This window comes from Parasteatoda tepidariorum, chromosome X1 (genome assembly GCF_043381705.1).
Source record: "Parasteatoda tepidariorum isolate YZ-2023 chromosome X1, CAS_Ptep_4.0, whole genome shotgun sequence".
Taxonomy (NCBI): domain Eukaryota; kingdom Metazoa; phylum Arthropoda; class Arachnida; order Araneae; family Theridiidae; genus Parasteatoda; species Parasteatoda tepidariorum.
The window spans coordinates 1,493,239-1,510,674 of NC_092214.1; the positions used below are offsets into that span (position 1 = coordinate 1,493,239).

The following is a 17,436-nucleotide window of genomic DNA, read 5'->3' on the forward strand; positions in this document are numbered from 1 at the left end:
TTGTATTTGACTGATTAGGTTGGAATAATCCTATTTTAATAGCACACAGCAAATATTAAAAAAAAACTACTTCAGATAACATGATTGCTTTTAAATAAATTGAGAATAAACTTATTAGAAATGAAAATAAATGCAATTACCATGAGCTATACTTGAAGTAATAGTAGAATATGGAGAATGCATAGGAGAATGTTTGAGGATTGACTTCTTAGGAGATGTTGGAGTCATAGGAGGAGATGGAGGGGGAGAGCCTCGAGATGAAGACTGCAATTGAAAAATTAATTAAATAAGAATGCATCAAACATAAGAAATTCAGATCACAAACAAACCCTGGATGCAGACTGTAAATGAACTATATCAAAATAAAAATAATGTGATGATAAAACAGCAATACAAGAGGGAGCAATATTTATTAAATAAACTTTTTATTAAATTTCTTATCTTACACTTTCTTGTAAATATACGAAACAATTATTCAGGTTAGTGCCAACATTAAGGGCAAGGAAAATTTGTGCATGGACTAACCTGATAATCTCTACAAGTATTTTAGAGGATGACCACATCGAATTTAATGATATCAATGATAATACTAATTTAATTTGAAACAAATCAAATAAGTTTAATTTCAAGATTGTAAAGCTCAAAAAGTAAATATACTTAACGATTAAAGCACTTAATAATTTTTATGATGCATTTAAATGGTTAGACTTTCGTGTATGTTTAAAAAAATGTCAGAATTTCGTGCATGTTAACCCTTTTGAGCCGACTGTCACATATATGTGCCAGCAAGAAACGCGCTCACTTCCCGGCCGGCACACCCGTGTGTCAGAGAGTTTTCTCGTTCACCCCCGACCGTCACTTATTTGTGCCAGCGTTTCGGAACGTTTTAAAAAATGAAATTTCTTCCAAAAGATGGCATTGTATGTCCATATGGTTTCAGATACATGTAGATTTGACCTTCTACTCAAGATGAAAGTACATTCACGTGGTTTTTAGGGGAAGGAGTGGAGGGGGGGAATGTTTTATGAGGGCTCTTTAAATTAGCACGTGATATTTATTTACAGTAAGTAAGGGAGTTTTTTTTTTCTCTCGCTACTTTCGATTTTCGGATTAGTTTTTAGTGGATAATTAGATCTTGTAGGCTTGAATTTTTTTTCTTTTTACCGTTAGAATGTCGAAGCGTCGAAAATTTTTAACTGAGCTGGAAATAGAGGAAATTATGCAAAATATTTAAACTTATTAATATTTATATTACATTTAAACAAGAAATAACTTAAGTAAATAAAGTATCCATAGAAATATATATAAAGCATATGTCACTTAAATACTCTACAGAACAATATTAAACAACGCGCTGATATTTCGGTAATTTCATGGAATTAGGCTTAACATCAAAAAACCCTCTGGCCCTGGGGAGACAACCGCTAGAGAGACTGCCGGCCTCAGCGGTAAGCGCACTTTGCGTCGCGAAAGGGTTAAAGCTTATTTCAAGATTGTAAAGCTCAAAAAGTAAATATACTTAACAATTAAAGTACTTAATAATTTTTATGATGCTTTTAAATGGTTAGACTTTTGTGTATGTTTAAAAAAAAGTTACCAACAGTATTTTCACAACAGATATCAATATTTTTGTCAAAAAGCAAGACAGCTATTCAGTTTTAAGATGTTTTAAATAACGTGACGTAAAACAAAATAGAAAGAAACATGTAAATTAGGAACATTTATATACAAACAAGTATTTATAAGGAGTAACTCACATTCAGCCCCACTGAAGTAAGAAGAAAATTCGAAAAAAGGAGGGAAAAAATTACAATTATTAAAAAAGAAAGAAAATGTATCACTGAAATAAAGCTACTCCTATTAATAGCCAATACATACGTCATACTAATACATGATTTGAAATAAGCAATACTCTGAGCCATTTACTAATCCTTGGAGGACAGTAACACCATTATCCAAGCATTTAATAATGAGTGTCTTTAACTTGGTCCCAAACAGAAATGTTCAGCCATTGGCATATACAGCTCAACTGGGTTTCACCCTCATGTTTTTGCAGAGAATTGAGATCAGGAGAAAGGGTAGGCTATTCCAAGACTTGCAATTTATTGTCACTAAACCGTGAAGATTTTGCATTGAAATAAAGCTGTTTCAATGCTGGAAAATTCAACTTGGTCAACTAGTCACTTTGTAAATGACAGTAAATGGATTTTAAAAATTTTTTGATAATCAGTAGATTTTAGATGGTTGTTTACCCAGGCCATATGAAGTTTACCATTATAGCCATCATCGTGTCTCCCCTTGTTGTTTATTTAAGATTTCTTCTTTTCCCCCCCTTTTTGGTTTTTAAAATCTGAAAAGCAAGCACCAATATAAAAGAATCAAACTTGATTCCGTATTGAAGTAATTCTCAAGAATATAAGAATAGAAAAGAATTTGGACAGCACAGAAAATTGAGATTTTATTGCATGGCATGATATAACAAAAAAAATTGTGAGAAAACTTTGGCTATAGAGGTAAACTTAACCCAGTTTTTTCTCAAGCCCCCGTGGAGACTTTAGATTGTAACAAAATGCTAGAAATCTATTTATTGCCAAAGTGCCATTTACACAGAAAACTGGTGGCCCAAGTTTGTTTTTCTAGCAGGACAATACCTCCTATTCATGTAGCAACATCTTCAAGGAGATGGCTTTTAAATATGAGGTTGCATGTTACAGAATAGCCTGCCTTTTCTTCTGATCTCTATCTGCAAGAAAGTGTGATAGGGTATCCTTACAAGGGCTGTTTGTGGAAAAAACCAATTTCAGTCTGTGGCAACAATGAAAGCTGTTATTATTGCAACTTGCGATAGTGTCCTCCGGTGATTAGTAAGTGATATGCATTATCCTATACCTCAAAGAGACAACGTGGTGGATATATTGGTTATTATTAGTAGTAGCTTTATTTTAGCAGGACACTTTTGCCTCTTTGCATAAAATTTTTTTCCTGCTGGGCAGAAAATGAGTTGTATATCTGTATTTATATATAGACTTTCTTAATAAGTTCTCATTGTTTTTCTTTGTGTTCAATTAGGAAACAAAGCTAAGGTGGTTGTTTTTCAGTAGAGCACATTTGATGAATTATGTATTTCTCTTAATCCTTTAAATGCTTAATTCCACAAAAGTAGAACAGTTGAAAATAAGAATGTTGCTTTTTGAAAGAATTTAATTATTACTATTTAATTTAAAATAGACATGTTATTAAAAGACCATTTTTAAATAAATTAAATAGCTAATTTTAGCTTTCGTTAAAAAAAATCAGATAAAAAACTACTAATGGGAGGAAATAGTCAGTTAAGTCATCTGTGAGTTTAACTCTTCCAAGAATTTATCATACAAGGGCATAAATTCCATTATTGAATGAATATCAAAAGTTAAAATTTATTGATGAAAAACAATACTATAGTAATTTGAATGGAGAGTTAGTTAATTTTCTTTTATTATAAGTACCCTAGAAAAACTTGCAACTGGAATGACTTCAAATCTTGACATTCTTCTCTGTTGTTCTTGAGCAGCTTTGTAAGTTCCTTCATCAACAGACTGCCGTCTTGCAACTTCTTGCAATCTGCGCTCACGTCCTAAATGACGTTCCAATAAACGCATAAGTTCCATCCTTTGAACAGATCCCAATAAAATCATTGATTCTGAAATCATAAATTAAAAGTAAAAAACTATTAAGAATTTTTTCATGAACTGCAAATATTTTTAGAAAGGTCACATTCGTACAAAATGAAACTGATTCAATCTTAAAAATAAATTCAGGTTTTTAAAAATTGCCTCATTTTACAGAATATATCAATTTTTATATTTTACTCCATTGTAATTTAAAATTAAACACAATGCATACATGATTTATTAAAGAAGTTCAATAGCATAGCAATATACAATCCAATAAATAAAATGCAAATTTCCTTCAAAATTGAGCTTGCTTTCAATATTTTTCTTTAATTTCTGTAAAGAAAAAATAAAATTTAAATGAAATTCAAATAAATTTTTGAAAAATCTCTGTCGAAAAAGACTGAAAAATTTAATTTTAGCACGAAGTAAAATTAATACAAAATTTCAAAGCTCTAGTTTGAAAAGTTGTTCTTTCAGCTGGTCATATTATTTACAGCAACATATAAAAATTTGGTTAAACAGTAGGAAAAAATATAGCCTGTAGTGAAATAGCAATACTTACTGAGCTTAAATATTTTTTTATGATCGTAACATCTCAAAGGAAATATTTTGGAAGCTTGGTGTGTTTCATGAATTTATAATGTAATGTATGACGAGAATTGGAATCCCATATATTCCACCAAATATAAGTAAGATTACATTCTCAAAGTAAAGAAAATAAGCAATGTTAAAAACTAATGGACATTTTTAACATGTTTTTAAACTTACACAATACATTTCAAGAGCCTACATTTTAGAAAAATATGAAGAAATTTGTTTTAAAGGTGTTCTTTAGAAGCATAATAAATTAAAAAAACATTTAAGTGAAGAAAAAAGATCAAATACCTGAAGACTCTACTAAAGGGAATGACTGGAGTCTCTTGTTTCCTTTCAAAATAGCTTTTATTTCTCTATAAGTAGCACCTTGCCAAACATAAATAATTTCACGCACCATGATGTCATCAACGTAAACATTATGTGCCCTACATAGATGAAAAATAAGGATAATAAAGAAATAATAAATTTACACCAGGTTTCATTTGAAATAAACTAAGTACGTCAAATACTAAATGTGTTTTATTTGGTCTAGAAATAATGTCATGAGTAGACACCAATTTTTGTGCATCAGATGGTATAAGAAAGTATTAAGACTCATGAACGATATAAACACACCACTATTGTGGGAACTCCTGTCAATCAACTTTGAGGTGACTTTCAAGGCTGACGCATGAACACTGATTTTTCGCACGACTTTAATTTTTATTGTGAATTGCAGATTTTGTATGTTATTTGGTTTCTCCACCTCAAGTAAAGAGATAGTTCAAAATCCAATATGGCCTTCTGAGCAACGAATCTTGTACCAATAATAAAAATTTTAAAGATGTTAAGATTTCTAAACTAGAAGACTATTTGATGTCAAACGAAGGTCATTTATTTACCATTATATCTGTCTGTATATTTAAAGTATAATTTTACAAAGCTATAAAGATCTCATATTTGGTATGATTATGATGTCTCTGACTTGCTCTTTGAGACACAATCTCACAAGTTCCAAATTTATTTATTTCTTCTTTTTTTCATTAAATTAAATTTAACTTGCTTTTATCCAGTATATTCCGTTCAGCAAATTAACAAGTTTTTCTAATTCAGAGTAATATCCATAATCAAAGTCTATTTTAGAGTAATCAAAGAAGACAATTATTGATGATTTTACTGTTCTTTTAGAGGATAGTTTATATCCCTTACACATTTTTATTAAAAAATAGTAAATTTTTTTTTTCGTGGTTCGAATAATACTTAACTCACAATATTGATTAAAAGCAAGTGGTAATGAATTTTCTTCTCAATTAACAACAGAAATGTAAATAAGCCAAACAAGACAAAATAATTTGCTATACAGACAAGAATATTAATGAAAGGAACAATAATATAAGCAAAAAATAAATCTTTTTATTTACTGTGAATTATAAAAATAAAAGAAGCTCACAATAATAATATTCTCAATCACATTGAAATAACTAGCACTTTATTACTAATTTGAAATACAATAACAGTAAAAAATAGTCTAATAGGTAGCATGACTAACTTGAAATAAAGGGATAATGGGTTTCAAATCAGCAAGCGTAGATTTGGTTTTTACTTGCATGTCGACCAATTCCTTTTTTTTAAAAATATGTATAAAGAATTGCTAATCATGCTAAATTAAAAAAAAAAATGGTAGTAAAATAACATTTAAAAGGATAAAAACACTTGCAAGTTTAGACAAGGAAAACAAGTTTAAAAAATGCAAAATTCGGGGGGTGGGGGGACGATGAAAGGAAAATTTATTAATCAAAATAAAAACAACACTTAAAAAGTATTGAACTGAAACGATATTTAAAAAAGGCACTAACATAAAATTAATCCCTGGAACAAGGCAGGATATTATAGGATCAACGGAATGAAAAAAAATTATAATGATAAATTTCATTTTCAATTTCAATAAAAATCAATAAAAGAATTAATTTATTGAGTATGAAATTCATCTTAAAAAGAAATAGACTGAAACACAGCGGAATCAGAAAAACAGAATCAAAATAAAAAAAAGAAAACTGCTATTTGCTGCATAAAATAATCGTCTGCTTTTATTAACAAATAATTATATGCTTAAATTAATAAACAATCTTTCCCCTTTATTTTTTATAAAAAGACTATTTTTAATGAAAACAGATGTGATTCCACATCAAGAAAAACTTGCTAATGATACAGCATTTCTAAAAAATCAGAATTTATTCAAAAAAATATATACAGTGGAGCATCGTTTATACGACGATCACTTATACGACGTTTACATTTATACGACGTTTTAGTGTGGTCCCAAATCATTCCCATTCATTTTAATGTAAAAATATATCGTTTATACGACGCACAGAATCGGTTATACGTCGATTTTTAGATTTTGTTCTTTATTTAATTTTTTATTTTTTCTTGTGTATTTTAAAAAAGGGCGGAATTTGCCAACATGAATGATACAGAAAAGGGTGTCAACAAGAATGCTTGGATGACGACCGTAATTTTTACTAGATGACTGAAAAAACTAGACAATGTTATGAAGAGGAAAAAACGAAAAATTTTGCTATTCATCGACCAATGTCCAGCGCACCCATCGATACTAATTATTTTGGAAAATGTAAAAGCTCTCTTTTTTCCTGCAAATTGCACAAGTGCGCTTCAGCCATTAGATTTGGCCGTGATTAGAAATTTAAAATTGCATCATAGAAAGCAGTAACTTCAACTCGCTATTCAAAGCATTGTAGAGAATAATAGCAAGAAAATATAATTAAAGGTAACATACATTCAAATGGCTCACTGCAATTTTTCTCCTTTGGTTATTTGTTTGTTTTGCTTTGTCTAATTTAGAAATTTATGTAAATCAACACGTTAAACATTAAAATTAACTGAAAACAGAGTTAGTTTCAGTTTTAGAAGTAAAAATCGATTATACGACGTTATCGTTTATACGACGTTTTTCGGTGGTCCCTTCGGCGTCGTATAAACGATGCTCCACTGTATATTGTTTTGTTAATCAATGTCAAATAGATTAATATAACTGGTGATTAAAAAATGTTTTGTTAGTAATAAATAATGCATTATCTGAAATAATAAAACAATTCATCATAATAAATCAAGGATAACAAAAACTGAGTAACTAAAGTGGATTTAAAATAAATCTCACATGTCAATACTCTTAGCCAGAAGTTCCAAGTTCCTTAACTCAGACATTCATTCATATGCATGTGCAACGCATTTTCCCCACCCCCTCGCAAATCAAAGAGAAAACAATATGAGCATGCCACTCTTTTAAGTTTGATTGGTACAGCTTATCAGAAACACAACTGACACACAGGAGAAAATAAAACATTTGTCCCTTCCCTGCCCCCTCTCGATCTAATTATCTTCAAGGTCAGGGGAAGAATTGAAGTTTCTCTGGGCAAATAAGGAGAATTCCTCCCCTTTCCCTTTACTCAACTTCAAGGACGAGTCAAATTTCCGCCTTTTTCTTACAATCGCTATACTTCAAAACAGCAGGAAAACCAAGGAAAATTCTTCCCGGTTTTCTGGATACCGGATAATATGTTCTCTACTGTAGTTCCCTTATTATGAAATTCCTACGAGCTCGAAAGTTCAAAGTTGGAAATATGCGATTTTAGATTTTAACTAACATTTATGTTATAAACAATTAAGGTTTATAACATATGTTAATTCATATGTTAATCAATTATTCTCAATAATTTTGTTTTTCATCAACAGAAGAATCTATCACTTAACAAATTTATATGCATAATATTTAGATTAATAACAATTAGTAACAATCTTTCATTCCAAATACTGTGTATTAAAGATTAAAATCATTTTAAAAGATGGTCAATCAATTGCAAATAAGAAACTAATGGCACTTCTAAAAATTGTCTGAAAATTCTTTGTCAAAGAAATTCTAGCATTTCGTGAAGTGGCTAATATCATTTGAAACAGAAAAGGTGAAAAGTTTGTAATGAGATTTTAAAACTTAATTTATAATAAGCTTAAACAAGAATTGCAAGAAATTAGTTATTTTATAAAAATTTTCAAGCTTCATTGAGAGCAAAGTTAATACTAAAAGCAGATTCAACAAAAAATGATAAAATTTATTTTTATAGTAAATAACAACAGTATATTTATTTGATTTCAAACTGAATTGGAAATCAAACTAGTTTGTAATATGACAAAAATTTTAATAATTTTAAAATGCTTTATTTTAATATTCTTTTTCATTTACATTAAGTTTAGTTTAAATTGAAGAATATAACTTACTGAGAAGAAGTTGAAATAATTGAAGGCAAATATGGCAGTTTTTTTATTTGTATTATACTATCATATATTGAAGGCTGAAGTGATTGAGCAATGGCATTAGCAATTAAAACAGCAATCTGAAAAGTAACAAAATCTATCACTATTTGTTACAAAAAAGTTAGTTTCAATTTCAAAATGTAAAAATTTTATTCATAAATTATATTTTGAGCAAAAATAAAAGTTCAGAGAGAATAATAAAACTCATAAAAATATGCTATACATCATTTTCAGTATATGCAATTATTGTAAGAAAACTATCAATTCCCAATATATTAAACACATACTTCTGAATGATAAATATTGAAAAACAGATTAACTTACAATGAAACTATGATTAATTTAAAATCTATTAAGCCATAGGTATGAACTTGTTTGATTTTAAGAGGGTTGCTACTTAAAATAAAAGAATTGATAGTAGCATAAAATTCCCTGTTTTTAGCAGGCTTTCCAGATATAATTTTAAAATAATTCCTGTCTAATATTGCAATACGTACTGGCAATGCAGTGGTCAAAATATACAGCGAACCACAAAAATATTTTTAATTTGAACATAATATTGTATATTTAATTTAAAAAATATATAACACTACATCTATGTAGAAATTTGTCATCGAAAATTTTATTTCTTTGAAATATCTGGAAAAAGAAATTAGGTTTTCACAAAACAAAATTTTAATAGTGTATCAATAGAAATTAATGTAGAAATTTATATCTTCACAAAACAAAAGTATATGTATTCTGAAAATGTTTATTGTTAAAATTTTTTGTCTTTTTTATTGTTACAAATTAATAGAATAAATGTTATAATTAATAGTAATTAAGCCCAATTGAAAGTAAAATGATCAATGAAACAAAAAATAAGCTTGATCATCTTCAAATCTTGCTGGCAGGGAATATAGTAAAAAGTAAATTACACTAAAACAGAAAACTAGTACACTGTGTTAGAAAAAAAAGCGTGATTTATTTTACTCTCCATTATAAAATAAATTATAAATTAGAGATATAAACATAATTGAGAGTGAAAACAAGATGGTAAAATAGTACAGGGAAAAAAGCATAAATTATGTAACTATCTTCTATTATGTTTAAATATAATAACAAAAAATAAAAAAGGATTAAAAGAAGCTCGTAATATCTGTCCATTTATTATAAAAAAATTTCGGAACAGATATCAGGGGACGATCAAGGTGGAAATTGGGGCTATTTAGTCGCCTCTCTACAATGTTCAAATTTTTTTAAAAAAAAAGGCTCTTTGCAAAATTCAAATTTTAAAAACAGCCCATTTACAAAATTTTAATTTGTAAAAACAGCCTCTTCACAAAATTTCACTTTATTAAAATTATTGTACAAAATTATTTCATGGAGGATTCTCGGGAAAACAACCAAAAACTACGTTATTTTAAGACAGCATCATCACAAATTAAAGGACTCAAAACTTAATTTCAGAATATGGATACCAGTATCTATATTGGTTTTATATTCATCAATAACTTAGACACTGAAGTGCCCATGTCTAATTTTTCTAAGTACTTCCACTTTATTTTTAATTGATAAAGAAATACTTTTTTTCTGACTGACGTGAAGGCATCGTAGGAAAAACAGAAGCAAATCAGCAAAGATAACTTAATAAAAGAAATTTAACACAAATAATAATAACTCAATTAAAACTTTACAAAAATTATATAGTTAAAAACTTAAAAAAATAATATGTTTTAAATGATTTTTATTGTAAACCAATTATTTGTTTGCATAATTAATGACAATTTTTAACATTAAATTTTAACTGCAGAAGAAATATGTAGCAGCATTGAGTTTTTTCATAAATCATTAAGTTAAATGTCACTTTTCTGAGAAACTGCTAGATATTTTTTTTAAAAATATTTTTTATTTGAATTCTCTACTCCTCAAAAATACTTTAACAAAAAGTTATATTTTTAAAACCCAAAATTTATGTGTTTTTTTTTAAACAAAATATTGATTTTAAAATTAATTTTAAAAAAACTGACAATTAAAACATACTATGTCAACTTGTGTCCTACAATGAGAAACACAAAAAATTGTATTGAAAATTGCTATTTTTCCAGAAAAATCACCCAAGTTAACAATTTTGCGTATGAGCTAGAAATGAAAATTAATGTCTTATCTATCCACAAATATTTCATTAAAACAAATTAGTTTAATCAGAAAAACAGCTTAAGTGGTTAGCAACTAGTTTTAAAATTTTTTGGTTGTAAAATGAGTAAATAATTGGATAATTTAGATCTACAATGTGCATTTAAAAACTTAAAGAAACATTTAGTCTGGAAGATTAGTAAAAGCTAACGTTTTGATGAATAAAACAATTCAAAAGTCAGAGCTCATTCTAGGCAGGGTAAACAGGGCGCAGCACCCTGTTGCCCTTTTTGTCAAAAGAATTCACCCTGTTGCCCCTCAAGTAAAATAGTGCCCTGATGTAATAGACTCCATACCCTTTTTGCCCTTTCTTTCCTCAACCCTTCTTTATTTCCCTCCCAAACTCTACAATGGATTTCTTAAACTTTTGTTATTTTCAACTCTTTTTATTTAGTTTGTTGTTGATGCCAATACATAGATTAATATGGGAAAGGTAAAATAGCCATCACACCCCCTTGTTGAACTTGTCTTTGAAAGTTTGCAGTTACTTCCACTATCATTAAATCATAATTATTATTAATCATTTTAATTATTAAATCATAACTACAGACACTTAAAAACATACATTTATTATTTTAACAATATATGCATGCATTTTAAATAAACTACTAAGCTAATTAGTTCATTAACTCGGTATACATGTTAATTTATTAATAAAATTTAGTAATTAATATGATTGCTTTCCTTGCGACTTTTTTTAAAGTAAAAAAAAAAATCTTTTACTAATTGACAACGTTTTTTAATAGAATGTGTAAGACCCATCGAAAGAAATTATTGCCTTTTTAGAATAATAATGCCCTTTTTTTAAACTTTTGCACCCTGCCCTTTTTTCTGCCTAGAATGAGCTCTGCAAAAGTGTGTCACTCTACATTTTATGGGTTATTATAATGAAGGTCAATTTTAATAAAAATATAGCAACAAAATATTCTAAAATAGCTTAAAAATTATCTTACTATCACAGGCAAAATATGAGACATTTGGCCAGTCAACTCAAACACAATAACAGACGTTGATACAGTATGAGTGGCACTCCCAGATAAAGCTGCTGCTCCTAAAATATGTGAATTCATAGACAAATTCTTAAAATATATACATTTATAACATACATAATGGACACATAATGAAATAACTCAGTAGGTTAAATTTCAGTAGACATTTTGTTTAATATAGCATGTGGAGGAAAAAATTAGGTGTTCGGGAACCCTAAATCCGTTTTACCAAAATGCATGTATAATCTTAAAATTATCCAAAGTAGAGAAATATCACTCTTTCATTATTCAGAAAGTTAATTGCTTAATAAAAATAAAAAATAATTTTTTATTTGTATCCATTATTTATAAGTGATGTATTTTAAATAAGTTGTGTAAATTTTCATCATGACAACTTGCATCATAAAATTAAACTGTAGCAGACAAAAAAAATATTTTTATCAAATTGCATAAAAATCATTGTTTGTGGAAATAAACTGATCAGCGGTGCAAAAGTATCTCAGATTTGTTAAAAAAAATCTCGAGTAAAAAAAATTGTTCTTCAGTTTTATTTGAGTTAAACTTATTAATGTTTAAATTGACTGCAAGGAAACACTTTGAGTACCATTGCAACTTTAATACCTAAAGCAAATAAAAATATCTGGTAAGTTTCTCTGACTGAAGTTTTCAAAACTTCATTTCCAAGGGAAAGATATAAAAAATTCTTTTTTGAAACAATTTTTGAAGATTTCTTTAAAATTGTATCAGCTATATTATTTTCGTACATATATTTTCTTTTTATGATTACTTCTGTTAATAATCATTCACTAAAATTTTAAAACAAGTTTAAATTTATATTTTATAATTAAATACCTACTCAAATTCTGTGTATACTCATTGTTTTAAAGGTTATCTGGAAATTTCTTTTCTAAAGCAGGCAGTACAGTGTAACGCCCCATATCCGGACGCCCCTTTCCCGGACACTTTTTAACAATCAAAATAAACAAACATCTCTCCATCTTCCCCTTTCCTTAAAAAAAAAAAGGTTTTTTGACACATTTTTTTTCTAGCTTGCACTGAACCTCTGATTTATGCATCAAACCCATAAATCACCAGAAAGGGGAAGTGAAGATCTACCAAGACCATTGAGTGACCATTAGTGACACTCCTCCGTTGGAATGTAGGAAAAAGACGGAGATTTGTTTTCAAAAGACCGCAACTGAGTCCCCTCCCCTCCTTTCTCATGCAGGTGGCTAGTAAAAGAGGCATTTCCTGGAACCTTTTTATTGAAAGAAGAAATACTGTGGAAAAGGGTAAACAGGGCAAGCGTTAAGGTGGAGTAAAAATGGAAAATTTGAATAAGTCTAAAAGGATACATGTCCTTGAGAAACAAAACATTCGTTCTTCCCCATAGGATGTAATATTTAGGATGCGGGGGGAAAAAGGGGGTAACATTCTTTCTTTAGCAGATTCTTTCAGTCATAGAAGAAAAAAAAAAGAGAACCAGATCATGGTGCCCCACCTTTATGCTTGATTGATAGCCAATGATTGGAGGAAAAACGATAATTTGTTACTTCCCCACCCTCAACTTAAATGATCTCCTCTTTACACTTATTTTCTTTCACAAATAAGGAGGAAATGAATTTCTCTCCTCCACCTACCCACCTTATTGAATGGCGGGAATTTCCCTTTCTTGCTTGAATCATTCTAGTTAAAAATGGTGGATCATTATTTTCATGTCAATTTTTTTTCGTTTTCTATATTTTAAGCAATAATATTTTTTTTCTAATATTTCATATTGTATTGATTAGATATTCTAATACTAAAACATTATTCCCCTTAAAAATAATGTTTATTTATTTTTTGCTTCTCAGATTCAGATCGTTTATTAAATCATTTTAAGCTTTGTTTACCTTGGGAGTCTATTATACGGAAAAATCTATTATACGGACTTCTGGAAGTCCCACCGATTCCGGATACGCGACTTTACACTGTATATATATACATAATGCAATTTCGTGGAGAAACACTGCCCTGGTATATACACCCTGCCATCAAATATTGGCTAAAAAGGTTTTTTGCTGCACCATACACTGCGCCAAATTTTACTATACTAACGCAGATATTGATTACAGACTTAACACATGTTCTAAATACGCATAAATGTAATTTATAGTTAAATAAAAACCAATAAAAGGATATATAATATGCAAAAAATAGAAACAATCCTACTATATAAAATGGATTTCAATAACTTTTAAGTAAATATCAAGCATTTTCTCATTTTAATTAGAAGTAACCATTAAAATATGAATCAGATAATTAATATAACAAAAATCATAAAATAAGCATTAAAATTGCTAAAAATAAAACGATCTTACTTTTAAATCATCATTAAATGATAAATTAAAAAGAATATTTTTCAAAGAAAAACTCAAGAATAATTTATTTAGATATCACATATCATTATACATACATATCACTGAGCTTAAAAAAGCCTTCAAAATCAGAGCCCTCTGTATCAGAGCAAAATAAGTTTATCAGTTCATTGTTATATATCATATACCCTATCACAACACTTTCAGCATCATTTTGTCACGGGATGATTTTTGCTTTTTTGAAACTATTTATCACAGTTCCTTTTTTAACAGCTTTCCAAGCTTGGGACATCCATGCGGTGACCTCCTCATAACTTGTTCGGCGCATGCGTCTGGATTTAGTGTAGGAGTGGATTCCGAGCTTTGTTCAGTACTCCTACAGCCGCCTCACTTCTTGCTTGAAAACCCCATTGACAGTCAGGTCAAGAGGTTGAAGTATTTTCGTTAGGCTGCCGGGGATGACAGCAAGTTCCATGCATAATTTTTTTTCTCACAAATCTTTAATAGATTTAACTTTATGGGAGCACAATGAGTCGAGGATTAATAATGGTTGGAAAAAAGCACCTTCACACTTTTGATACATCAAATTCAGTCACTGCAGCATTGTATCCTGGTACATCCCCTTTCATTTTCACTACTTACTATATCTTTAGGAAAATCACCTTATGGTATAGTTTTCCACTTGAAGATTAGCAACGGGGTAAGCTTCTCCCTCATTACAGAACATCCTAATTCACAGCTAAAGGATATTTTTCATGACCTGTGGTCACTATGGCCAAGGATTTTCCCCCCGTTTCTTCTACAGTCCTGCTGGGAGGGCAGTCAAAGGAAAGCGAAACCTCATCCATGTTTATTAATTGAACGTGATTCAGTCCACGTTCTTCCATTTTTTAGTGACGAAAGTTTAAAAATAATCCTTTTTTTCTGTCCAATCAGTATGCAATTTTTGCCCTACTGTGGTTTTTGGCGCACAGACAAGTTCTTTCACTTCATAAATCTGAAACACACAACCTTTGAAATCCAGCATACCTATCTGGCTGGCAATCAATTTCGCTTGTATGCGAATTCGGACTGTAGAAAGGGACAACCCTTTGGCCCTCAGCTCTTTAATACAGGCTGCCAGGTTATCCTCCAGCACTGGCCTCTTAACAGTGCCATTACGCCGAGCGCGCTAAGTCTTGGGTTAGTTGAGACAATATTTCCTTTTTCTACTTTCACCTCCAGATGCACTGTTCATCAACATTGAATTTTTGAGTAGCACCCTGATTTCTTCAGCTCTTTTAATTGCTAAGAGCTTACGTATAACTTTTCCTCTTAAAGGGAGGCATTTGAAATTTATAATTTAAAAACAAGTTATATTGAAATTTAAATTTAAAAAAAAAAAAAAAAAACATAAATATTAACGAAAGAAGAATATTAAGGAAACAAAAATATTAACAAAACAACTCTTCACTGACCTTCAGTTGAAAGTTTGAAATTCTTCTTGAACATTTTAATTGTAAAAATATTCAAGGACATTTTAAGCTCAACAACACCCTTTATTCATCAAACATTCAAGTGTTTTTAACAACCAGCTGAAGAAGAAAAGGGAGTGGAGAGACATCCCATGCTTTCTGACAAAAACCATGACAAATGGAAGAGACATATTTCTCGGAAAAACAGGGGAGGGGGAGCATTTGTTTCACAGGGAACATCATAACTGATACCACCCTGATTTTCTTTATTCATTCCTTTCTGATTTATGCCTCTCCACTCTATACCCATTCCCTTTACACAACAGCTGTTCCTATGGCAGAAGGGGAAGAGACTTTTGTTCTCTTGCAGATAGTGGTCTCCAGAAAGTGATTTCAAGAAAGGATAGGAGAGTGTGGGGAAGGGAAAATTCCAGGTGCATTGACTATTTTTTGGGGTAATATTATGCATGAAAAAATAAAAAAGCTCTAGTAACAAGTGGAAAAAATAATGATGAAATTTTCAGTGGGGCTTCTAAAAAGCAAAATTAAAAAAAAAATTAATACTATACAGGCCGCCCTGTTAGATACATCTTCCTACAATATTTTCAAGTTTTAAATCAATAATGCAGCTGCCTATCTCTGAGAAATTAAGGTAATAATAAATAGATCTTTTAAAACTGTTATCAAATTTAATATTGCTTATTTTTCTCCCATTAAATGTAATATTTCTCAAAAATTGACTTGAGGTAGTTTTGAATAGAAAACAATTAGTGAAAAAATACCCTTGTTGTCTGGGTAACTTTGCCTATTAAGTTTTTGCATCTTTACTTAAAGAGAAAACAAAATATATTTAACACCTTAAATCAACTAAGTATACTCTCCCCTAAATCAGGAATTAATTAGCTCCTATTAGATGGTAGAAAAGTACACAAATTATTTAGAAAAAGAATATTGAAACAGGGCAAAGCAATCTTAGTTTAATCTAGTTGTTAGTATTTGAAGAAAATAAGTATTTATAGAACTGATGTTATTTGAAAAAGCTACAGGTTAAAAAATCTTCCTCTAAACATAGTTATCACAATTTCTAGCAAACACATCGCATCTGAAAAAAACATCACCAAAAATTTCAATTATCATCATATAGAGCACACCACTGTAGAGGCAGCACTCTCGTTTTCTTTCCACTAACATACAATGAAGTATGAAATGTCACAAGATTTACTCAATTATAGGTATAAGACTACATATAAATCCCATAACGATTTGCTTTCCTAATTACATAATTTAAGTTTGATATTAAATAAAAGTTATTCACAGTTAAAAGAAAGATATCTTTAAAAATGCAGAATTATGGGCACCACATCGATTCTTATCAAGTATCACATGTGTGAAAACACACATGAAAAATAATAATCTTTAAAACATAAAATCTATACTTAGAAAAGAGTTATTAGTTATAAATCTTTTTTTTATACAATTACTATAAAAAGAGAGAATAGAGAAGGATTCTTAATTACAGAAGAAACATATATAACTAATCAGAATCATAATTTGAGAATTTGTACACAATAAAAAATAAACTATAATAAAATGAGAATCAAGCACCAACTTTTTATTTATTTTTCAAATATTTCAAATCTTATATTTAATCAAATCCATTAAAATCAGATTCTTCACCTTCAAACAAAACAGACATTGTAGTTCATCATTGAATTTATTTTACACGTCATCTTTGCCAACCGACATCAAGTAAAGAACAATTAGAAGGAATTATCCCCCACATAATGTTAAGATAAAAGAAAAAAAAAGTGTATGAATGGAATTCTGTAGAATTAGTAGGGTAGATAAGTTAAAGAATTTGAAGAAAGCAGAGCAATATGTTGAAAGACATGCAGTCCCCCTT

At 29.5% G+C, this 17,436-nt stretch overlaps 1 protein-coding gene across 1 annotated transcript in view; it reads right to left on the reverse strand.

Moving 5' to 3' along the window:
- LOC107451958 (chloride channel protein 2) overlaps positions 1-17,436 on the reverse strand; it is a 170,157-nt gene that overhangs the window by 11,465 nt on the left and 141,256 nt on the right. Inside the window, exons 15-19 of the mRNA XM_016068320.3 lie at positions 11,687-11,784; positions 8,523-8,638; positions 4,539-4,675; positions 3,486-3,679; positions 141-264 (exon numbers count right to left, since the gene is read on the reverse strand). Of these exons, the coding sequence (XP_015923806.1) occupies positions 141-264; positions 3,486-3,679; positions 4,539-4,675; positions 8,523-8,638; positions 11,687-11,784 (669 nt within the window). The remainder of the gene's footprint in view (positions 1-140; positions 265-3,485; positions 3,680-4,538; positions 4,676-8,522; positions 8,639-11,686; positions 11,785-17,436) is intronic.